We start from the raw sequence: 24794 nt of genomic DNA on the forward strand, positions 1-24794 counted from the left end.
TTTCAGTGCATATATGGGTTTTACTAATCATCTGTTACAAGATAACAGTAAACTGTTGTCTTTCTGATGTTACTCAAGTACTTCCTGCACTGCCAAATGCTCTTGGAGAGCTTTGCCTATCTTGCTGTGAGAGGGAAATGATTCCAGCTTCCTGCCTTATGTTGTTACTAAGACATAGTGTACCTGAATGGCATTACCCTGTCTGCATTATGCTGCAGGTTAAGGTTAAACAGTAGTATGAAACTTCCATTTTAATCATGTCAGCTTTAGCTTCTGTAAAAGCTACAATCTGCCTTTTTCTTGGAGTTTTGTCTTTTTTTCTTTGAAGTACTGGATCAAGTGAAACAGCCCAGACAGACTTGCACAATACACCCTGAAATATTAAACAGCTTGGGAAGTGTTTAAATGACAACTAAGGCTCATAAACTTGGGATCACTGCTTGGTACCAAAATCAAAGCACTGTGCTTGTGAACTGGCCAATGGGCAAACATGGCAGCCTCTTGCAAAAGAACCCAGGGTTTAGACTTTCTGTATGCAATGATGTGATCTGAATAATTAGCAAATATGGTTTACATAAAAAACTCTTCCCTCTCCCCCTCCCATCCAAACTGTCCTGGCACAGTTAGCTAGAAACTAGTAGTTAGGGGTCAGCTGACAGTCAGGTCTGTCTGCCCTCTGGACAAGCTGTCATGCTACAGAGTACTGCCAACAGAAAAGCACCAGGTTACTGCATAGGCAAAAAGAAGTGCAGTTCAGTTCTGTGCTTCCTTGGATGGAGGAGGATTCATGTCATTGCTGCAGCTAGCTCTGCATACGGAAATGGCCTGGCCTCAAAGACACCCTGTGCTAGGCTTTGGTTATCTGGGCTTCCTAGCCACCAGCCAAGACACCCCCACAGAGGCTTAAAAGGAGAAAGTCCATGAAGTGCAACATGAAACGGTCACATAAGCTTCCATCTCTGCTTCGTTTACAACAACAGCGACCACAGGGAGCTCCCTTTGGCTCTAAGATCCTCTGCACTTCGTAAGCCTTCCCCATGGACTCGTTTCAGTCAGCAGGGAGATAGCACTTAACTGTACCGGTCTTGTTGTCTCTTTCCTATCTCATGTGACTCTCTTCTGTCATGTTTGGAAGTTGGGGAGAATTTCAGCTACTCTCCTGCGTAGCTGGTTTCTTCTTTCTTCTCTTTCCCTTTCCTTTTTCATCAGTAACGGGTACTGCCTCCACGCCTTGAATGCGTTCAGTGTAAGTCTCCTGAAAGAAATTAGGGACACAAGGAACAAAGTGACAGCATGCAGATGTGTACGACATAACAGGCAATCAAAAGTGAACTTCTGTTTAAAGGGGGAATTCAGATCTTGAAGATTTGTCCTTTCTGCTGTTAGTCAGGGCTGTCACTTGTTAAACATCTATGTGCAGACCATTTCATTGAAATGTCAATCATGCTGAGGAAAAATAACATATTGCCCTTTTCTATTCCTCTCCGCCAAGAATTCTGCTCTTCTCTCTGACAGGATTCATTAGCTGGTGTTTGCTTAGTGCTCTAAAGATGAAAGAGGTTTTCTGAAGAATAAACAGGGCCTCTGAAACAAGTTTATTTAGGAAAAATGCAGGCTCATTTGGTCCAAACCAACTCCTTGGGAATGCAGGCAGCTGGGCTCCAATTCTCACCTGATTTTAATCACCCCATCAAAGGTACCCATGCCCTGGGTTCCCATACAGGTAATAGGGAACCACAGTCCTGTCTAAAGAAGAGTTTGTTATGGCAAGGTCTGAACTGCCTTTTGCAAGTCAAGAAAGAGATAAAGAAGAATGTCAGCTGATTATGCTCCTAATAGGAAGTCATATATACAATGAATCCACTCTCTTCCTGGGTCTGACTTTCCCCTGGTTCCTCCAGTTTGCTGGCTTGTTAATGTTAAACGGTGCACTATTCAGACCTTACTGACATAGCAAGCTAGAACAGGTTTGCTCTACCACATAAGAGGTGAATTTAATTTCATTCTTCCTCTAAGGTGCTGCAGATCCTGTTGGGGCTGTGCACGGGCACAGCCTATTTGTGACTGCATGCAGCTACCATGCTTCCATGATGAGGTAGGTGAACAGACTTCTGTTTTCTGCTGAACTTTGACAATAGCTTTTTCTTCCTGCTAGAATGCATTTTATGGGACAAGGAGTGGACTGGGTGTGTCTAGCTCCAGTCATTATTGGTAGAACTGACTGCTCTAGTTTCTGCTGCCAAGTCAGGCTGGTGATGGCATAAATGTAAAGCCTCCTTAAGTATGATTTCTAGTTTATCAACTTTGGATTTGGGAACTAAATCATCTGCTGTGGACAAAAAAGTACTATGTAATTCCTACACAATCATTTGGCTAGCTGTAATTGTACTTAAAGATTTTCCTAAGGCAGCTTTTAGCAGAAGCTGCATGGCCAAATCTGCTAATCAGCTTAGAAAGCTTCAGCTTCTTATCCTTACTTAGGCTTTCACTGTATTCTCTTTTTCTCAGATTTAGAAGTCCTGTGAAGGGTGCCATTACACTTTCTTTTCCAGGCTGCCTGGAAATTTAGCATGAACCTCTGCTGATGCTGTCTGTGCATATCACAAAAGCAAAAAACCAGCAGTATAGAACATGTTCCATGTGTTCCTGGGGACAAGCTGACCTGTTAAAAAGTAGCCCCTAAAATAATTTACAGGGTATATTAAATTAAAGTAAAAAGAACTGCTAGTAAGGGTATGCACTCACTTGTTACTGTGTTCAGCAGCAATCTTCAGCCTCTCCCATAAGGCCCTTTTTTCCTCCATGATATGATCAAACCATGCCCAGAAGCACTTCCTCATGAGGCAGACTGTATGGAAGGTACTCGCCCTCTCCTCCTGAGCAGAGAGATAATCCTTGTACTGGGGAGGAGGACAAAGAAACAGTGAGAATGGGTTTTTTTCTTCTTTTCTCTCCCAACCTCTGGTCCAATAAATACAACAGTGCTGAGACTGTAGCAGTGAAGGGTGGTGGGTACAGGAGTGGAGGAAAATCAACAGGGAGCAGGGTGAGACAGTAGATGGTGAAGGAGCAGAGTGTAAAAGAAAATTCTGTGTGGAAGAGTGTGATGGAGAGTGAGAAGCTCAGAGAAGGTCTTTGAAAAAAGGAATAATGTTGCTGGAATGGGGAGATAGCATAATGTGGCAAAGGTTGTGCTACAGGTGAGTGAATTGGCACTATGGTTACAGGAAAGTGTGGCAGCAGCCAGCTCTCTTGGTATCATTTCTCCACTGTGGTGCAGGCCAACCTTTAGCCAGTTCCTGAAGCCCCATCTCAGTAACATATGGGAATAGAAGTCCTCAGCCCAAGACATCTTCTCCCTGAGACTCTGCTGGGCATCCTGCAGCCAAGTCATCAGGCATTTCCTCTGCAGGCCCAAGCTGTGGTGCCTTTGTGCCACCTGAGTGAAGAAGACAGCAGAGACAGCAGCTGGTTACCTGAACTGGTGACTACCTAAGTATAAAGCCACAGAAAATTGGGTGCACTAGAAAATCATCTCAGCTTTTTTGGGCCAAATCCAGATTTCTGACAGCTGGAATAATTTAGAAGATCCCAAAAAGAGGGGTCAGCATAAGGAACAAGACCAGTCTCTCTACCAGGCCACTTGTAGAGAATGCCCTTTTGAATGAGAAGCTCAGTTTAACTGATTGTGAATGGGGCAGAAGCATGGCCTGTAACAGCTTAGTCCAAGCCTGTCCATAATGCTGACCAGTGGAGTGGACATATGGAACAGCTTGTATCCATCTACTTCTTCCCAGCTGGAGGCCTGTGTGCATTTGGTCAAGTACTGTGAGCAGCTCCAGTTCCAGTGACTTAAATGGAAGCTTTCCAAATTAGCCCTGGGCTCTGGCTGGGATCTTCAAGATACAGCTGAGTGTTATCAGTCTCTCCCTGATAAGGGATGCTGACTCAATCACGTGCAGAAATGTTTCTTTAGCAATACTCCTGCATCGAGGTCTCGGAAGCTGCCACTTGCTGTTCTGCAATAGGGCCAGGATAGAATAGATTGTTGGATTATCACCTGTAGTGTCCTGCCACTAGCAGTGGCCAACTCTGTACCAGCAACTTCCTAGAGAGCGAACAGCCCTGATGATAGGCTGGGGTTAACTCCTGCAGCTAAATTTGCTTGGCAGTATCTCACTGATAAGCTTTGCTGCGGAGTAAGAAAACTGGCAGGTGCATGTCATATGACTTAAATTTTTTTTGTTTGTTTTTTTTTGCTGTTTAATCAGCTATAAATGAGGATGCCATCCCTGCAGGTTTTTAATGGCTTTTCATGATTATTGTCAGATGGTCTGATTTAAAAACTAATATGAGGGAGAATTTTGCTTTTTCCATCTCTACCTGGCTTAAAAGCCTATTAAGGCTTTTGCTAAGTGCTGCATCTACTTTTTCTCTTCCTCCTATGGCACCAGTCATTTCCTTTACCCTCAGCACTTACCACTAGGTTTTCCTTGGCTTGCTCCCTCAGCCTTTTCCATGGCACTATTCCCAGCTTTCTGAGAAGGACCTTCTCATAGTGATCTCTAGCCTTTTTCTGGAGCTGCTGCTCTTTCTCCAGCCTTCTCTGCTTCTCCAGTTCTTTCTGCAATACAAAAAGCAGTAGTTTTAATTCCCTCAGGATGAAGAGGATATTGAGCAATGGCAATAGACTATCATATTTGAGCTGGAGATTCTGACTTGACAGGAATTAGGGATCTGCATCATCATTAGCACTGCAGACCAGACATGACCCCAAGCAGCAGAACCTGTGTCCTAAAGCATCTCTCTTCTCCTGGGAGATGATGGTATTCCTGGAGACACCCTTGGGCTGTGTATAAGCACTGCAGTTTGGAGTTACTTGGAGTGACAGACATGTCACCTGTGGCTACCACAAGTACTGATGTAGCAGGAACCTTCTTTGATGTCCAAAACATGTCCAAAAATGATTCTGAGTTTATGCATGGACCCTAGCACTTAATCTAGCCTAAACAGCAGGGGAGGGATGTGGGTATTTCATAACTGTGTAACACTACTTTTGCCTGATACTCAGGAATGAAGGTCAAATGTTCTAAAACACTCAATCCAAGCAGAACAGTAGTTGTAGGTTGAATTCCTGTAGGATTTCAAATGTGCTATCTGGGTTATTAGGACAACTAATTTCAAACTAATAATAATGAAGTGCAGCTATTCCTAGGTTAGCACCAAGAGGAAAAGGTGCCCTTGATATAACTGTCAGACTCGTTTACTTCTGAATCATGTGTTTGTGACTGGTATCACTGTGTACTTTGGAGGGGTGACAAGAGTGGAAGGAATCTGAGAGTAGACTGAACATGCTGCAACTATGAGGGGCTTATGTGGCTGTATTTCAGCAGAGAATGTCCAGCAGCTGGCATCTCTAGTCCTGCTGAGGAGACAGACAGCACATACTTCAAAGCACATTGGGGACACAGCCCTTCCCCTCACACTGCCAGAAAGCGGGCAGTCTGTGAGTCTCTATTGTGGGTGCTGTGCTGTGGAACTCTGCTCTACCAATGAAGACCTTCAGTTCACATTACTCTGACTGCTGACTGAGTACCAGTTGGTATTGGATCTTCTTCCCTATCCCTGCTAAAGGGGAAAAAACAGGTGAGGCATTTGGTCACCAGCTTCTGCTGCCTTCTCTCTTCCTGGCGTTTTTCCCGCTGTGCTTCCTTTTCCTCAGCTTCCTTCCTCTGTCGTGCTTCCTCTTCAGCTTTCAGCTGGGCCTTGAAATGGAGAAAGGTGAAATTCAATTTGTTTCATATGACCTTTTTCATGAACACAGATCTTTAAACTTTCCTAGTATTCCTCTAATACTGACCAGCACCTGAAACTTCAGCAGGTGAAGTTTCACATATTAGACACAATCTGTGCTCAAGAGTGAACTGTGGGACAGGGAGGAGGGACTGTCCTTTTTACTGCCTAGATACATATCTATCTATCTATCTATCTATCTATCTATCTATCTATCTATCTATCTTTCTATGTATGTACATGTATAGCTTTCTTTGCCCTGAGCTATAGTATTTGTCCACTCTTCCTCGAAAAAAATGTAAACCATACACCAAGTCATTTGGTCAACTTGTTCACTGAAGTCAGTTCTGAATCCCTAGGCTCTGCTCTCAAGTTTCATTTCCACAAGCAAAGCAGCACTGCAGGTACCCAAACATTTCTTTCCCCAGACATTGAAGATCACACTTTTTAATCCTAATGCAATTTACTAGCAATATTTTCAGTAACAGTTTAATACCCTGACTTGAAGAAGGCTCCTCTGTTGGATGTGTATCACAGAATTTGTACAATAACTAAACAAACATTGTCAGTATCTTCCCTCTTCAGCAGAGATTTGCCAGAAAGATGCAGATTTTTACTAGGTGAGACTGCATGTCCTCAAGCTGCATATGACCAGAGAGGAAAGACAGGGAGGGGAACACCACCACTGCCAGGTCCCATCAAGTGGATCTCTGTGTGCACTTCCACCCTTACCATTCTCAGGAAAGACAAGCTACAGTCATGGGGTAGGTGTGAAAAAAAAATGTTGGGGGGTGGTAAAGGGGGTGTTTCTAGAAGTGCAACTTCAAGATGAAGTGTCTGTCTATGATACAGGAGGGCTGGTGCTGCAAAAACAGCAGTAATTACTTCTTTTGATATGTGATGGATATTTGCCTTCTCACAAGTCATAAAACTCCTGCTTTGGATAAAGGGCCTTTTCTCAGTCCCTGACTCTGGCGTTAATTCAGCATTTCTTGTAACTGGAATGATGTGAAAGACACTTTCATTTTCCGCTTCCCTTACCAATTTTTCCTCTGCTTTTCGTTGTTTGGCTTCTTCTGTTTTCTTCTTCTGTTCTGCCCGCTGAATTGCTCTCTCCTCCATCCCTACAGAAACAAAGGACATAAGGCTTAGTGGAAATGAGCTATGGTGTAATGGCAGAAGTTTGGTGAACAAGGATGCATCACTCTAAGCCAGGCCCCCACTGCCCTGGCAATGCCAGCACAAAATGACTTGCGTCCTGCTGCCCCTTGCAGCTGGCAGTGTCATGAACCAGGGACCTATAACGTTTGTGAGATGACTCAGGACCATGGCAATTACACTCTCTCCACCCTCCTTGGTTGACAGTCACAACCACAAGGCTCAGTTATGAAAGAATGGTGTTCTGAGGGTTTGTCCCTCCCTGCCTTGCCTGAGGCTCAGGGCACATGATTTAGGAGCAATTGCTCTGATGTCTCCAGTAAGTTCTAACTGCTTATTTAAAAGCAATTTCACAACAGCATCACAGTCACAGGGACATACAGGTACTTGGTCCCACTAGTAAGAAATGACTGCTCAGTGCTTCTTTTGGAAGATAAATTGCAATGGAGTGATCTTGCTGGCCATCAGCAAAGGTGTTACACACAGAACATACAGAGGAGTTGGGAAGCTGCGCTTGCTTCCTCTGCAGTTGCAAACAAAGCACAAGCTGGAGCAATCAATAACTGGGAGGCATTGAAATGTTTTGACCACAATATATTTCCTCAGATTCTTTTCTCCTCTCAGCTGTACCAGGACTCTCGGTGAAGGGAAAACTATTCAGTGATAACTTCTTCACTGAATTTTTCTGGGATCTTTAAACACAACTACTTGAATGCTCTGAAAAATATGTTTTCTGTCTCTAAGGTGTACAGAGTTCAGGCAAATCAGGGTGAATGAGGGCTTGGACTAGGTAGCCTTGGAGATGAACACAGGTAGTGAAAGACAACTATTAATGCCCAACTGTCATAGCCAAAAAGGTCTGCTGATCCCAAACTATTGAAACATCACAATGATTATATTCCAGACAACCTTTCATGCAGACTGTCATTAGCCTGCATTGATACAGAAGAACTTGACCTAGGGATATAACAGAACCCTGATCCTAGTTTACTGATGAAAAGGCTATGTTGCATGTTTACTGTGTGCCAGTGTGGCCAGAGAAGGGTAGATATCTTACAAAAGGCAGGGATCTGGAGTTCCTTCCCCAGCCTGGCTACTGTTGTCTCACAAAACCTTGGCTAGGCACTTAATTCCCTCTGAAATCTCAACACCTCTGTTAAAGTTGGATGAAAATGACTGGCTAGTTTAAGTGTTACTTGGATGCATAACAAAAGGAATGAGACTGATGGCAAAAAACCCTCTACAGCTTCTCTGAGTCTTGTCACGGCAGAGACAACCACAGGTGCTGCAACAACTGCCACAACAGTGCACTAAGTGTGGGCATGAGGGATTTGCAGTGTCTCAGGTTTTACAGATGCCTGACTCGGACAGGAAAACAACTCACCCTCTCCTCTCACAGAACTCTTCTGCGCTTTCTTTCGCAAGACTGGGAAAGAAAGTGCAGAATTTTACTTGCACCATATCATCAACAAGCAAAGTTGAGGCAAAGACAGACACTTCCTTACAAGCTATTGAGAAAAGTGGTCTGGAATGGTGTTTGCTATCTATCTATCTAGAACAATACCTTTCAGTATGGGATGAGGTGAGGTCAGCCGGCTGGAAGGCCTCCTGCCTTGCATTGCTGCCTTTGTGTTTTCTGGCCCATGAGAATCAGGAGGGCTATGAAAGAAAAAGGAAATTCTTCAGTGAATGTGGTCAAACTATGTCTCACACCTACCACCTATGGTCTTCTAGTTTCTGTTCTCTATTGTGCTGCATTATCTCTGATACACCTTTCTTTTGCTTGAAATGGGACTGACGATGCACCCTTGCAAAGAAACTGAGTTCCAGGGCTCCTCCATGGTCTGAAATAACAGAGGATGATGCTCTTTTTTTTCATAACTAAACAGATCCCTGCTGCTACTATGGGTGACGCTGGTGTTGCTGTTTCTAAGTAGATCCTGCATGGATCACCTGATGTTGAGCCAGTGCAGGGAGGGAGAAGGACAGAGAACTGTGGCCAGTCTGATACTCCTTTGAGGCTAAGTCACAGCTGAGAGGAACAGCAGATAGCACTAGCATGACTGAAATGTGCCTGGCAAATTCTGGCTCAACTTGAGTGGGAATGAGACATGATCACTAACTGATGCTGCTTTATGGAGGACATATACCTCAAAGGGGTTGTATTCTTGCATCTGGATTCTTTTTTCTCCCTGGTTTGAGAAACAGAACTGTTAAACATCTGGGTTACAGCCACAGCTTGTGCTCCCTCTTCTTTATCTCTCCTCAGCTTCTGATTTTCCTGCAGTTTAAGGATCAGCTCTTGCTGTTTCTGAAGCTGCTGCCTCTGCTCCTCAATCACACGTTGCTGGAAGGCATGACGGTGCTCAAAACGACTACCATAAGCAGGAGATGTCTTTGGACAGGGTGCCTGAAACTGCTGGAGGACTGTGGCTATTTGATTCCTGTACATAGCCTGGTCCTGGGCACTCAGAGCTGCATGTTTAATGGTAATCTCCCAGGCAAATTTGGGGTTTCTGCAGAAATGAGATGTGTGAACAATATCCCAACAAGACTGGTCTCTGGTCTCATCAGGCTCTTTCTGTATGAGGCAAGCTTCAGCTGGCTAGGGGAAAAACAAAAAGAAATGAGGAAAAATTGGCATTGATTAAAACCAAGCACTCTTCTGCCCTTCCCGCATAGTGTTTTTTAAATGCAAATCTAGTGAGATGCCTGAGAAGTAGGGTAATCTCAGCTATGCAATCCTTATCCAGTCAGGCCAGAGGGGCCCCATTATGCACAAAGTGGATGCTGTGGGAAAGAACTCTTAAGAAGCTGTGTGCCATTTCACCAGGAGGAAGAAATCCTGATTAGACAAGAGCTTTAGCAGGAATACATCCTGACTATTTTGTTAGGGAGCACATCTTAGGACAGCTCATTTCTCAAGAATTAGGACACTCCCTTTTGTACTGAGTTGTCCCTGCTCAGAACTCAGATGGAGAAGAAAATTTAATACAGTTGTTGACGTGATCTACACAGCTGATCTACTGAACAGTCCCCTTTTAAATGGAAGAGAACTCTACAAGGTCCTGCTTCATCATGCCTCTTTTCCAGCTTTGATAACTATGTTACTACAAAACAGGTGCACATTGGGGAATGAGGCTGCACCTTTCTGACACACAGTCATTCTCTGAGGAGGCATCAGCTATAAGGTTTGTTTTCTGATTCCTAGGTCAAACCCTAAATTCAGTCCCATTTCTTGAGCACAAATTTTACCAGTGCAGTAGAAAAAAAATACGGGCCTACTAGGATAGTATAAGCACTGAAAGAAATCAACATTTGCTTACACTTAAGCAAACAGAAAGCTTGACCTGTAATATGTGTGTCTGAGCTCTAATACTGACATTTGAGCACTGATGTTGTACAGGTTTTATAGACAGAAGTGAAGGTGGGGATAGAACCTGACAAATGACAATTTAAGGAACCAACCTCTGATTCTCCTCTCTTACCTCCCTGTGATGTGCATTATCCTGAAACAGCCAGTGACAACCTTTTTTTCCCCCATAGTTAAAAGCAGGAAAGCTGCACTGGCATGAAAAATATCTCTTGTCATGCAGTCAAGTTATTCTTTTTAAGTCTAAGCTGGCATCAAAGATGTAACTAATCTCTCAGTAGAAGTGATCTGGGGGTGGGATGCTCATTGCGACTCAGAGTTACATGAAGGGTTGTTCTTTGGCAGCACTAGAGATTATTTTTAAAACTCATCCATCGTCCTTCACATTTGCCTCTGATTTTCAGACTTCTCTCCTGAACAGTTGCAGGCAGGTATCTGGGGGTCATCCTGGGAAAGACGCTTTCCTCTGGGACAATATATTCTTTATTTCAGACTGCATAAAGTAAGTACTTTCTAAGAGTGCTGCTATGCCAATAGGCAAAACTGCATGAGAAGGATTTACCTTGTCTTGCTGTAAATCTTGATGATGGTTTACTTCTGCTGTCCCAGGCTTGTTAACCTCCAGTGGCCTGTCCCCACCTGTCCCCAGCGATACAGCCTCCAGCAGCTGTTGCATCTTTCGCTTTGTCTGCTCCCTCTTCATCTGCAGCTCTCGCTTTTCCGTCTCCGCTCCGCTCCAGTGCTTCCAGGCCAGAAAACAGCGGCACAGGAGGCGTCGCTGGTTGTGCTCCACAGCCAGTTGGGTTTTCCTGAATGAGAAAAGCATTTGTGTCATGGCAGAAGTGAGGCTTCTGCCCAGGCACAAAGCCACATCACTTCCTGAGTCTTTTTGCTGCTTAACTCTGAAGGCCCTCTGAAGTTGTACAGAGCTCCTCCAAGGAAGAGTGGGAGGGCAGAAAGGATGCCTGCTATTCTGCATTAAGTTTCACTAGTTCACACTTTGCAATTTCCTGTGGCATCTCTGGGATGCAGGACAGCTGCAAAAGAGGTATCATGTTTCCTGGCCAGCTGCATATGGGGAAGTGACAGTGTCTCACCACTGCAGCCTGCCAGACACCTGCAAAGGGAAGTGTTTTCTCTGGATGACAGGGAATTCATCCAACAGCCTCCTTAATGAAAGGCACTAGCCAAAATCATCTCTACTGAAACAGCAAATATATTAATCAGGAATAAATTTGGCAACTCATATTCTCTGGAGTCCAGAGCAAGGCAGGGTGAGTTTTCTAGGAAAGATACCTACAGAGACTGAGACACAGGCTTGTTGAAAAGTGCTAAAGCTCTTGTTTATATCTGTCCTCCTTTTCATCTGTGCCACAACGCCTCTGGCAGACTGCAGGCAATGCTGCAATTTTCTCAAAAAGCTGCTGTTTCCCTCCTTCTGGATAACTGACAAGCTCCTTTTACAGTCCCTGATCACTGCTCTGCCCAAGTACGGCTGCAGTAGGAGGAATTCCACAGTAAAGGGTCACTACCTGTTTTGATCTTGGAGATGAACTTCCCATTGTTCTGTCTCCTGCTTTACTTTCTGGGCCCAAGTATAGTTTCTCCAAGCTCGCAAGGCCTTCAGTTGGCATCTCCAGTCAGCAAGGGCTCTGGCTTTTCCCATTTTAATTCTATGGTCCAGAATGACTTTCAGCCAAGCAGAGAAATGTCGCTGCAAGCACTGCATGGGAGAATTTCAAAAAACCAATGAGCAAGATACAGCCTGTCACACAAATACTGATCCTTTCTGCCCTTTGTCTATTCTGGCTTTCCTTTTTGAGATTCTTTTTAGAATCCTCATTTTCAACAATTAGCTCAAGGATTTAAAAAAAAGTATTGCAGAGCATGTGCAGGTCTTCTACAAAAAGCAGAAAGGGTCTAGAAAGAGATATCATATCAAGGGGCTCTGGATATGCTTTGGAGTGAAATGCACTTAGTTCACCAAGTATAAAGGAATGAAATGGGTGAGGAACATAAAATTTCTAGAGACGGGGAAAATATTTTCAAATCTAGAAAATGTCTAAGATGCTACAGGTAAGACACATCCGTGAATAACTGCTGTTAAAAAAAAAAAAAAAAAAAAAGAATTTTTAACTTAGACAAAATCAAGACACTTCCTGGAGTGAATTTATGACACGGCCTCAGCTCATCCTCGTTCCAGCAGGAAGCCAAACCTTTCCCCTATTGTGTAATTAGACTTGCTGCCTTTGGGAGTAATTTACATTGTACAGAGCAGCAATTTGCTGTCTAATCTACCCCATAATTCTAGTCCTGTCATTGCAGACACTGTTCCTTTTGATCCTCCAAGGGGGTCAACTTACAGGACTCTGCTGTTCCCCTTTTGTCTTAGTGCCTTGTGTTAATTGCATTTCCCTCTCGCTGAAATCTTCAAATGGAGACTTACAAAAACTCAGTGCATTAGCTGTTTCTTTCTGCTTTGGGAAAGTAATCAAAATGTCACTATTGCTTAGCTCAGCCAAACTCTGTCTTCTTACATTATGCCAATCCTGAATTGTTCTGTGTTTTCATTCAGGCTTATCTTCACAGCTTAGACTGTGCTGGAGTGAGGCTGTGTACTGCTAAATAGCAGCCAAGCCCAAATCCAGCAGATGGGCAGATGGATTGAGCTGTGAGGAGAATCACCATAAAATCTACAGGATTCTTCTGCTGAAAAAAACCCCTAGATGTAGATATATAGACATCAACGATGATGACTGCTCTATTAATTAAAAACATTATGGCATGGATCGCATTCATACCTGCACTCAGGAAATTTATTTCCTTTGCTGAGACTGCTAAGATAATACAATAATCTTAGCATTATTCAGTACTAAAATTATTCACTACTAAAAGATCACTCTTTGGTTGTGAATATTTGATACACATTTAACCCAGAGCTGACCATGGTATCAGAATAATGAAGGTGAAACAAAGGGGTTCCTACTGTGAATTATTTAAGTTTGTTTGCATCAAAAGTGCGATTGCAGAACACAGAATATCCTATTGCACCCAGTGGAAGGGATCCTTGAGGAACCTGTTACTGTGGATGTGTTGGCATGCATCAACTCTCAGAGCCACTGCTCAAAATTCGTCCCAGGCTGCAGCATTTCTCTTTCCTTTCCCTGTTCCTGAACTAGCGTGTGCAAGCCAATCTTTAAAATGTCTTCCCATGCACACAGTAAGGGCTTCTCTGGCCTTTTTTCTGCCACTTTCCCCTTTTATTTCCTTCCTTGAGGGAAAATAAATCTCACTCCACTTCCTCCTCTGTATGTCTCCTTATTTCTCGATTGCAGAAGCCTTTATGGTCTCATCTGTCTTGAGAGCCATGTCTTTTCCACAATTCTAAGTGAAATGTTCCACGAATACACTTGAAGCACAGGCCCAGTGGGGTCAGCAACTCAGGATTTCTTGCTCCTAGTCTTCTAAGACACTTTTGGCCCTGCTTTCCTACTTTCCTAGTATCAGGAAGTCTTTGAGAAAGTAAAAAATTCTGTATTACCAGGACTTTTTACTTCAGGTTTGCAAATGGCAGTCAAGGGCAGGTAGCTCAGAGTCTCAGATAAGAAAGGTGATGCTCACTCTCTGCTTACTGATGTGAATCCTGCGTAGCAATTCCTCTCCTTGCTCTTCTCTCTTCAGGGGTGGTGACAGAGCAGACACCTCCTGCATAGACAGCTTCTGAGTTTTTTCCTGTCTCTTCCCCTCCCTGCAAAGTGAACAAACACACAGATCTAATGTCATGATATACAATCTAATACCTTCTCTTTTTGGCCAATTGTAAGAGAACCATCTCTACAGCTTAGAAATTTGCTGATTATTTTAACTCGGCCTTCTTAAAAACCACCTCTGTAATGGTTTGGAGTCCCAGAGATTAAACAGTCCAGTGCATTTCCTAAAAATAGAAGGCAGAAGAAAATAGTAAATGATTACAGTAAATATTTCATTAAAGTATTTGTATAAGAAGATTTAGAATCTCAGGGCTGCTTAAGTAAATGAATGGCATCCCTGAAAAGGACATCTCTGTGACAATCCAAGCTCAGCAGAAGAAAAAAATAATGTCTCTGCAGAATTCTCAGCCAAGAATGCTCTTTATTCTCTCATAGCGGGGAAAGTATTGCAAGGGCTAGACTTTCAACTCAGACTTTTTCCTTTTACTTTTTTCTGTGTACCAGCTAGTACACAGAATGCTAACAAGATGGATGCTAACAAGACTGGATGTAGCCACAGAGTTGATGGAGAGAATGCACAGTGCTGCAAACACTGCTACTTTGTGATTCAGTGCACATACTGTAATAATGGTAAGGGGAGGATAGCACTATCCTTAGCACTCATGAAAAACCTTCTCACTCATGAAAAACTCTGCCACTGATGTTGGTAACAGAGGAGTTAAAGGTTTTGGGAGAGTTCAAAGCAACAGCTGTTTTGTTAGGGATCACCAATGTCTTATATTTAACAAAAAGACCTTAGAAATGGTTTTCATCTCTCCATACCCCCACACTCTTTCTTACATTTGCCAAACTTTTGCCACAGTGTACTTCTTCTCAGCCATTTCCTTTCTCAGCTTCACTATTTCCCTCTGGATCTCCTCTTCCTCCTTCTTAGCCTGCAGGGCCTTCCTTCTGTCCTCCTCCTGTGCTTGGAGCCTGGCTTCAGACAGAATAGCTTTCTTCAGAGACTCTTCTTGTCTCTGAAGCTCTAAAGCCTTCTGATGCCTCATTCGGTTTTCTTTCACCTGGGCAGGAGAAAATTGGCAAAAGTCAAAGCAAACACCAAAGGCTGACGAATTTGAAGTTCACTGTACACTGCCAGGGTGGGTCACAATCCACCTTTCACATTAAGCAAGAAACCATATCTATAGCAGGTCCTGACTGGAGAGACTGTGCTCTTGACCAGCAAAACACTCCGTGTGAGAGAGGGAAATTAAATCAATATTCCTTAATGGGAGCAAACTCAGAACTGACAGCTGTGGCAGCTCTTCCTGTCAGTCTTTAGAAAAAGGAGGAAAACCTGAACAGTTTTAGCGAAAGCTGACTGTGCAAGCCCCTGCTGAATGGCTGATGTGCACCAGAAAATGCAGTAAAGTTTCAGCTGAACTGTGGAAGAGCATCTTTGGGTAGTTGCTTCCAAGTCAGAGATTATTGCAGACTCTGAGAGAATACCGGGGAGATATCACTGAGCATTTACTCTAATCCTATAATCCTCCACCTCATTCCTTTCAACTGAGCTGTCTTGCCTGCTCACCTGCTTGTGTCTGAGCTCCATGATTATTCGTGGATCTGTAAGTTTGTTTTTTTCCTTGATCTCTTCAAGTCTAAGATGTTTCGCTATCCCACAGTTCACAGCTTCACTCTGCAAAAGATGCTGGAGGTATTTCTGGACAGAGGAACTTTCCATTTCACATTCCAGATAGCTGCACAAGTCTGAAATGAGAAATTCAGATTATCTCAGGCTAGTCTGAAATGAATAAACCCTTCTGTCTCAGATCACAAAGCCTAATGTAATTAAAGGGATCACTTCCCAGACTGTGAATGCATTTCTGATGAACACAGACACACTGACTGCACTCCATTTATCCCCAGAGTCTTAATCAATCTCCCACTGAACACGCTAGAGCAGTAACAATGTTTCATCCATTTTTTACTGTCCTGCCTCTAAGCATCTCAAATGGCTGTATAAACTTGACAGGCCTCAAAAATACCTGTTCACAAAAGAAAAAAAATTCTCTTTTAGAAAGGCAGCCATTGAATGTTTATGAGTCACATTTATGCAGCCCTACAGCAAGATGCTGTAAAGATCTGGGGCACAAAATCATCACAATTAGTCTTGTTTCTACTGAGTCCACTGTCCTGGCCTCAAAACAACTGTTACCTTTCAGACATAAGTCCTGACTGTGGCAGCAGCTCTCTGGCCACAGAGAGCAACAGATTACTTCCCCAGGCATTTTCCTGGGGAGAAAGGCTGTGAGAAGATCAGAGAAAAGAATGAGAAACAATTCTTATCTCCACTTGCTGCACCTGTTGTTGTGCACATGTGGAATGTGTTATGGAGACTGTTTACCAAAGGATGATTTCTTAACTGGACACTGGATGGTGTTTGGGGGGGACTGACCAATTAGGTCAAAGCGGTATCAGAACGTCTGTAAGGGTTACGAGCTTCTTAATAAGTACAGTATAATATACTATAGTAGAATAAAGGGATTGATCATCAGCCTTCTGGAATCATGGAGTCAATGCTAATTATTACCCAGCTGGGGGCCTGCAGCAACACCTGACCTCCTTCCCCAGCACAGCCTCAGAGAGAAAACCAGGACCTGCTTTGCAGTGCTCTCACCATCAAAGTGCTCATACTTTGGAGGGGCTGCAGAAGGCTTTTCCTGAAGGACAGAGTCAACCTCCTCTTCTCCACCACTCAGCTCCAGTTGCAGTTGGGACTTCATCCAGTTACTGAGCAGCTCCTGGGCTACCATGAAGAAAGAGACTGATGACTTTACTTCCTTAAAAAAACCCATATGGCTAAGTGTAAACTAGCAGTAGTCTGGGATAGTTATATCACATGCTAGGAATGACTGAAACCTGATCTGCAACAAGAAATGGAATAAAGCTAATAGTTCTGTTCTTAGATTCTTGATCTGTAAAAGAACAGGAAGAGAAGGTGGCAAACTTTTTCCATCATGTATATCAGAAATTAATTCTTCTCCATCTCATTTTTACTATGATTCTGCAGGCATTTAGATCACTTCTGATTATTTTCTAGCATTTATCAAGGAGATGGAATTCACATGAGATAATTCATAATTTAGATAGCTTTCATATGTTTTACCACTGCACTTGCAGACACTGAGATGGTTTCCACATGTGCAGCCAAGGCTGTCATATGCTAAATTCAAAAGAACCACTGTTTGGACAAACTTTTGCTTCGTGTGTACAGGTTAACTCTTTGCAAGTGCCACAGAAACAACTGGTGAGTCTAATTACAAATCTGTCAGGTGGCAAACTTCACCTGGAACTCAGGGTTAAGACTGCTACAGGAATGCACCCATGATGGATGTGGTACTCCTCAATGAGCTCAAATGCCTAATGAAAAAGTGGGTATGAAGTCCTTCAATGGACTGTTTGCATCTCCATTCTTTTCTGTGGAAAAATGAAAGAAATCCTTTTTCAGAGTTTCTTCTCAAAAGCAAAGTCAGTTCATGCGTCTGCTGCCTCAACAAACCAGATGGCCTTGCTGCATGGGTGGCCAAGCTGCTCCTGAAGCAGGACACAGGGCTGTGAACTGCAAGGCATCAGCAGCAGACCCACGAGAAGCAGAGCCATCCTCAGCCATCCGTGCAGTGAGGATGGACAAAGAGCTGGTATCCCAGCAGCCACTCCAGCGGGAGTCATGACACAGTGTAAGACACACAGGCAACGGACAGGAGCAAGCAGCTGCTCCTCATATCCACTCCTAACACACAGTGAAGATGCTCCCTGGTATTTCTAAGGCAATAAAGCCTTTTTCAAACTTTTTTTGAAAATGGTGAGTTTTTTTAAGAAAACATAAATCTAATGTTTTTTGTCCTTCAAATCACTTTTATTCTCTTTCATAATCTCTCCAGCCAGATCAGGAACAGGGAAATATATCTGATAACAGAAAGAAGAGCAGAAAACAACTTGCAGCTTGGGGAAGGGTTACTTTTTTCACTGGGATTTGTGATCTTCTCGTAACTAGAGTAAAAGTCTTCTGGCACTTCTCTTTACAAAGTGGGCTTTGTGTAGTTACTACCATTAAGTATTGTAATAATGGATTCCAGGTAAAAGAATTTCAGTTGAGTTAGGAACAATTCTGAGGGACTGGTAGCTATAAAAAGAAAAATCCTAGCAGAAAAGGGCAAACAAAAATAATAAAGAAGCACGAGGAAAGCAAGCAACCTTTCCACCAAAAGAAAAGACAAGGTTTTTCACCGCAGCAAAGACAGCTCCTTTGGAGCCATTGGCTGCACAATGCATTCAGACAGGGCACTGTAAGCAGGTAAGTGTATTCCATGCTGTTAGCTGAACCCTTGATGATTACAAGTGAAAAAGCTGACTTCCTGGATTGAAGTGGATGCTCTTAAGATGTGTCCTCATCTTGTTCTGTAATGCTGACTTTTGATTCTTAAAAGAATGGTTAACTCAGTTTTTAAAATACTGTCTCCTATCCGCTTTTTACACTGCAGACATATTTCTAGCACTGATGGGTGATAATTTCCCTCCTTTTGGTTTTTTAAACCTATCACAGCTTTACTTTCAGACTTCAGCAAGCACTTTTGGCTGCAGGCTTTACAAAAGAAATATTTATTTAGGTAACTAGTGAGGAAAATTTTGCATGGGAATCAAAACCACACTGTTATTCATATATGTGAAATTTACAGAGTGACTCCATTTCCACAACTAATCTGCTATCATAAATGTCAGGTGATTTCACCTGGTTTCCTGTAATGCACTACCTTGGTTTTGACCATACAGTGTATCTTCAAGGGCAGTTCTTATCCTTGTCTTGACCTGGTATCTCCAGGAGATGGAGAGTTTATCCTTCTCTCAGGTATGCCATTTAAGACCTGCCTTAAACTCCAGCAATTGATCCTTCTTATGCCTTTCTCCATTAGATGAAGGACATCTTCCTATCAACTGTTTCTTGTGAACTCAAGCTTTGCAAGACCCTGTTCAGGTCAGAACCACAAAGCTGGATCAAGAACAATTCATTTTAGGCATCTTGTGGCAAGCAGAATTTTACCTCACCTTCCTCACAGGCCTCACGATGAACTTGCAGCCGTTCTGCAGTTTCCAAACTTGTCACAGGACCCCAAGGCCTCTGTGGACACCTTGACTTTTGAAGGGAAAAAGCTTCACAGACAGCATACTCAGAGGCTCGGTCCACTCTCTTAAATTAAAGAAAGGAAAACATTTCTAAGGATATTTATTTTTACACTTCTATATCCACTGTTTCCTCCTGAGAGCAAACATCAGTGGGAACGTAACATAAAAGCATGGCTGTTATAAAGTAACAGATTGTTTCTGAAATGCATTTCTACAACTGCTTGCTTGCATAAACTGGACTTAGAAGTCATTAGGCAATAAACACTCATATGGCAATTAGTGCCAAACACAGAGACTGGAGAACAGAGAGAGAAGAGAAACACCCAGCCCCTGGGGGCTGGATGGAGACTTGCTGAGCTGGTGCCCAGCAACCAGCAACTATGGAATTTGATATCACCTTTTTGTCATAGCCAGGCTGAGAGAATTCCTGTCCCATATTCATCTTTCTGAAATGTTAATGGTCCTGATGTGTCACTGTGTTTTCACAAGTAACACCTGTGCCCCAGACAGTCCAGATTGCTGAACTCCTTCCCTCTGTGCTGCTGCCAGAGGCCCAGGATGCTGCCTGAGGAAGCAGATACACAGTCCTACCTGCCACAAGAAGCAGGCTGAAGGTTGGGAGCATGTATGTGGGTGGGTGTGCCCAAGGAAGCAAAACAAATGGAACCTCACTCTAGAATTCATTTTCTTTGATGTCAGGTGGTTGCAGGTGCAGGACATGGTGTTTTGGGGTAAATCTCTTGTATTACTTGCCCAAAAAACCTGCAGCACTCCTCAACACCAATTTTTTTTTGTGTTGTCTTTTATGCACAGCAACAAAACACCTTATTCTTCATAGAGTTTGGATTAGAAGGTACCTTTACAGGTCAATATAATCCAGCCTCCCTGGCATGAGGAGGGACATCTTTGATAACACCAATTTGGATGGTAATGTTGCTCTACTTGGGAGCAGGAAGGCTCTGCAGAAGGGTCTGGACAGGCTGGATTGATGGGCTGAGGCCAATTTCATGAAGTTCAACACGGTCAAGGGCCAGGTCCTGCACTGGGGTCACAACCCCAGGCAGCACCACAGGGTGGGGAAGAGTGGCTGGAAAGCTGCCCGGCAGAAAAGGACCCGTGGGGGCTGGCTGACAGCAGCTAAACATGAGCCAGCAGCGTGTCCAGGTGGCCACGAAGGCCAATGGCATCCTGGCCTGTATCAGCAATAGTGTGGCCAGCAGGACCAGGGCAGGGATTGTCCCCCTGTACTCGGCACTGGTGAGGCTGCCTTGAGTCCTGTGTCCAGTTCTGGGTCCCTAAATTCAGGAAAGACACAAGAGGTGTGTATTCAGAAGTCAAAGCTGCTGAAGGGTCTAGAGGAACAGCTGGGGGAACTGGGATTGTTTAGTATGGAGAAATGGAGGCTCAGGGGTGAACTTGTCACTCTCTACAACCACCTGAAAGGAGGATGTAGCCAGGTGGGGGTTGGTCTTTCCCCCTTATCCTGTAACAAGTGACAGGATAAGGGGGAACAGCTTCAAGTTTTGTTATGGGATATTTAGATTGGATATTAGGAAAAATCTCTGCACTGAAAGGGAGATCAGGCATTGGAACAGACTGCCCAGGAGAGAGGTTGAGTCACCATCCCTGGAAGTGTTCAACACAAGAGGTGTGTATTCAGAAGTCAAAGCTGCTGAAGGGTCTAGAGGAACAGCTGGGGGAACTGGGATTGTTTAGTATGGAGAAATGGAGGCTCAGGGGTGAACTTGTCACTCTCTACAACCACCTGAAAGGAGGATGTAGCCAGGTGGGGGTTGGTCTTTCCCCCTTATCCTGTAACAAGTGACAGGATAAGGGGGAACAGCTTCAAGTTTTGTTATGGGATATTTAGATTGGATATTAGGAAAAATCTCTGCACTGAAAGGGAGATCAGGCATTGGAACAGACTGCCCAGGAGAGAGGTTGAGTCACCATCCCTGGAAGTGTTCAAACAACCTGTGGATGTGGCACTTGGGATCATGGTTTGGTGGTGAACACGGTGGTGCTGGATTAATGGTTGGACTCAATGATCTTAGAGGTCTTTTCCAACCTTAATGATTCTGTGATCTTCAACCACCTCAGCTTACTCAGAGCCCCGTCTAACCTGATCCTGAATGTCACTGTGCAAGTTATTCAGCCTTGGCCCATTGTTCCAAGCTACCCACACCCCGGCAGGGACTAAGGAAAACCACAGCGTTCCAACTTCCCGTGCCTCCTCCTGAATCCGAGTTTCACAATGCCAGTTTCAGCGCCTTTCGCTCGAGTCCAGCGCAGATTTCCCACCCGCCGGCAAACCTCATCCGCGATCCTGACCCTGCCGCGCTAACTGCCCGCGATCCCAAGGAAGCGGGATCCCAGGGAAGCGTCCCGGCCCCGGCGCCCCGCGCGCGGCTGAGGCGAGCGGGCCGCGCTGCCCCCGCCCTGCCCCGTTACCTGCGGGAGGCGCTGCCCGCGGTGCGGCCCCGGCCGCGGCCCCGTGAGGGCCATGGCCGCGCCGGGCACCGCCGCCCGCCGCCCGCCCCTCTCGGCCATGGCAACGGAAGGCGGAGCGCGCCCCCGGCGCCCGCTGATGACGCGCGGGGCCGGGGTGGGAAGGGGCGTCCCGCGTTCTCCGCGTCCCTCGCCGCGCCGCGGGGCGAGGATGAGGCTGAAGCTGCTGGGTGCGGGCGGCGGGCGGCTGGGCTCGCTGACGGGGCTGGGCCGCGGCGGGGCCGGCGCGCTGGTGCTGCCCGGCTGCCTGCTGTACACGCGCGGCGGCGCGGCGCCGCACCTGACCCACGACACGCTGCGGGAGGTGCGCGGCGTGCCCGGCGTGGCGCACATCGCCCTGCCCGCCCTGTGAGTACCGCGCCCGGGCCGGGGGGCCTGCTCGCCCGTCCGAGGGAGGTGCGGGCGCTGGGTAGGAAAGGTCAGGGGAAGGGAGCTGGAGGGCTGCGTGATTTTTAGCGTGTTTAGGCCAAACCCATCGCAGTCATCTTCCTGAGGTGGGCAGCAGGGCGGGGGAGGTGGTTCTGCCCCTCGGCTCTGCTGGCACCCCACCGAGAGTGCTGCATCCAGCTCTGGAGCCCGCACCATGAGAAGGAGGTGGGCCTGTTGGACCAGGTCCTTTGAGCGCCACAGAGATGCTCAGAGGGCCGGAGCATAATTCCTGTAACAACAGGCAGAGAGATTTGGGGGTGCTCAGCCTAGAGAAGAGAATGGTCCAGGGAGACCTTTTGCCAGGCTTCTGATACCTAAAGGGGGATTATAGGACAGATGGGGACAGATTTTTAATAGAGCCTGTTGTGGTAGGATTAGTAGTAATGGGTTTAAACTATGAGGGTATCTCTTGTGATGAAGGTGGTGAAACACTGGACCACGTTGCCCAGAGAGGTGGTAGGTACCCCATACCTGAAGGCATTTAATGTAAAACTGGTAGTTTTGCATTAAACTAGTAACTCTCAAAACTAGTTAAGCTGCAACTGAAAGGAAAGCTTAACATGGTGAAGGTTGTGCAGTCGTTGAATGGTGTGAACACATTAGTGATGCTGCCCAAAACGTCATAGTGTAGCTGCATGCTCTCCATCAAGTCAGCGGTCCCTGGTCAGTGCAGGTGTAAGCTTTACTTTTTTGCCACAGAATTGTGAGTGTCCCAGTGTGAGCTGTGATTCTAGAGCTCTGTGTTTCTGCCATTTCATTCCATCTGTCCCTGCTTCACTGCCTGACAGCCGGATGGCAAATACCAGCTCAGTGTCAGACAATGCATAAGTACAGAAAAAAAAAGTGCCTTAGTTATGAAACCACCAATCCCTCTAGACAGTTGTCTGCTTAGTTAATGTGTTCCTGTATCTGGATTGCAGGGCAGAAATTCATGACGTCCTGGAAGAGTATAAAGAAGGAGCTGCAAAATTTATGGGTAAAGTACAAGTATTTCCTTGTGTATCTGAGAGATGATGCAGGTGGATCCCACTAGAGCATGTTCAGGTAATATAGTAGGCAGAAAGGTGTAGGCTTTGCACATTTAGGGATTTTCTCACTCAAAATGGCAATAGGGAAGACTTGAAAATGTATATTGTCACTAGTATGGCCAAAAATCCTTCAATCAGGCTACAGAGTGATGATGTGTCTGTAATTTCTGTAAATTACAGACAGTTCTTTGTGTATGGAATCTAGCACATTTTGCAAAAAAAAAAAAAAAGGTGAGTTGCCTAAGTTTGTTTTGTTTGTTTCAGTTTTTTAAAAAGCACATAAAAATTTGGGACATGCATTTCATTATGTATAAAAAAAATTGTGGTTTGGCTTTCCAAAGGAATTTTGCACCCAAATTTCAATAAACAATATGTGTTTGGGGCAATTTACTCCTTCAAGAAAAAATTGAAAAATGTCTTTGGAACTTCCTGGAAGCTTTACCAGTTTCAGTGACTGTCTCTGAAGAGAAGGCTGTATGTCATGGAGACACACTGTCTAGCTTTCTGACATTTGAAATCTCCAGTCCAGCAGGGATGATAAATTTCTCATTTGTGTAGTTGATACTTTCTCTCACTCTCCTATTGTCACTCTTGTGAGTGTGGTGAGCCACTCAAAGAACTTGTGAATGTCCCATCCCTGGAAATGTTCAAGGCCAGGTTGGATAGGGCTTTGAGCAACATGGTCTAGCGTGGTGAGCCACTCAAAGTCATTCAAGTGAGTCATTCACTCACTTGTGAATGTCCCATCCCTGGAAATGTTCAAGGCCAGGTTGGATAGGGCTTTGAGCAACATGGTCTAGTGGAAGGTGTTCCTGCCCATGAGGCATGATCTCTAAGGTCCCTTCCAAGCCAAACCATTCTATGATTCTACTTTGTCCTTCCTTAAAAGTTCTAGGCTTGGGATTGTTGCTAGTTTGGATTGTGTCAGGTGTCTCCAGTGTATCAGTTATCAGTTGAGTGGCCAAGTGGTCAGCTGTTGGGTCTGGAAAATTTTAATAGGTGGAGTATTAATCAAGAAGTAACGTAAAGAAATCCCAAAGCAGCTATGCATGCTGCAGAACCAAAGAATGTTGTTTCATGGTTTGTCTTGCTGCTGCACTCTTCTCCAGACAGTTAGTAAAGCTGGGGAAGAAGTCTGTCTTCTTTGGTGCTGAGAGATAGATGAACAATATTTTCTTAATCAGAATGGATGTATTTGTGTGGGGGACAATACCCTGTTCCCTTTTGCAGATCTGCAAGCCTCATCTTTGCCTTAGCTTTGTTTTGGTTCATGAAACTCTGCTCTGGATCTGTCTGTTTTCAGGTATGCCAGATGCTGTGCTCTACTGCTCCCTTCATGACCCAGTCACTCCCTGCCCCTCTGGCTACAACACTAACAAGGTACAGTTGCTGTAAAGACTTGAAAGGGTCCTCCTAAAGTTCCCAAAAGAAATCTGCCAGTCCTCCCTTCATCTTTGTGGGTGTGCTCAGATAGCCATAAGATTAGCAAACTAAATCTTTGCACAGAGAGGATTGTCATTTACGTGCTCATACCTCCAAGTAAATGAAGCTGTACATGTTCTTACTTGGCAGCATGTTCCCTGAATGGTTCCTGAGCAGTTAAGTGGCAAAAGTGGCAACTCAGGTAGA

At 44.7% G+C, this 24794-nt stretch overlaps 2 protein-coding genes across 2 annotated transcripts in view; one reads left to right on the forward strand and one right to left on the reverse strand.

Annotated features, from left to right (window-relative positions):
* CCDC191 (coiled-coil domain containing 191) lies at window positions 1-21705 on the reverse strand. Its single transcript, XM_041464111.1, is given in 17 exon segments — window positions 1-1255; window positions 2746-2900; window positions 3287-3439; window positions 4481-4624; window positions 5664-5765; window positions 6835-6917; window positions 8516-8610; window positions 9102-9556; window positions 10887-11133; window positions 11857-12047; window positions 13946-14072; window positions 14875-15098; window positions 15608-15786; window positions 16697-16825; window positions 19123-19269; window positions 19272-19290; window positions 21652-21705. Coding segments are annotated over 17 exon segments (2637 nt in total). The 3' UTR covers window positions 1-1122.
* Window positions 21676-24794, forward strand: part of QTRT2 (queuine tRNA-ribosyltransferase accessory subunit 2) — a 13494-nt gene continuing 10375 nt past the window's right edge. The window contains exons 1-3 of the mRNA XM_041463915.1: window positions 21676-22056; window positions 23058-23113; window positions 24469-24545. Coding sequence (XP_041319849.1) covers window positions 21704-22056; window positions 23058-23113; window positions 24469-24545 — 486 coding nt within the window. The 5' untranslated portion in view covers window positions 21676-21703. The remainder of the gene's footprint in view (window positions 22057-23057; window positions 23114-24468; window positions 24546-24794) is intronic.

This window comes from Pyrgilauda ruficollis, unplaced genomic scaffold (assembly GCF_017590135.1).
Source record: "Pyrgilauda ruficollis isolate IOZ18807 unplaced genomic scaffold, ASM1759013v1 scaffold17, whole genome shotgun sequence".
In the NCBI taxonomy this organism is placed as follows: domain Eukaryota; kingdom Metazoa; phylum Chordata; class Aves; order Passeriformes; family Passeridae; genus Pyrgilauda; species Pyrgilauda ruficollis.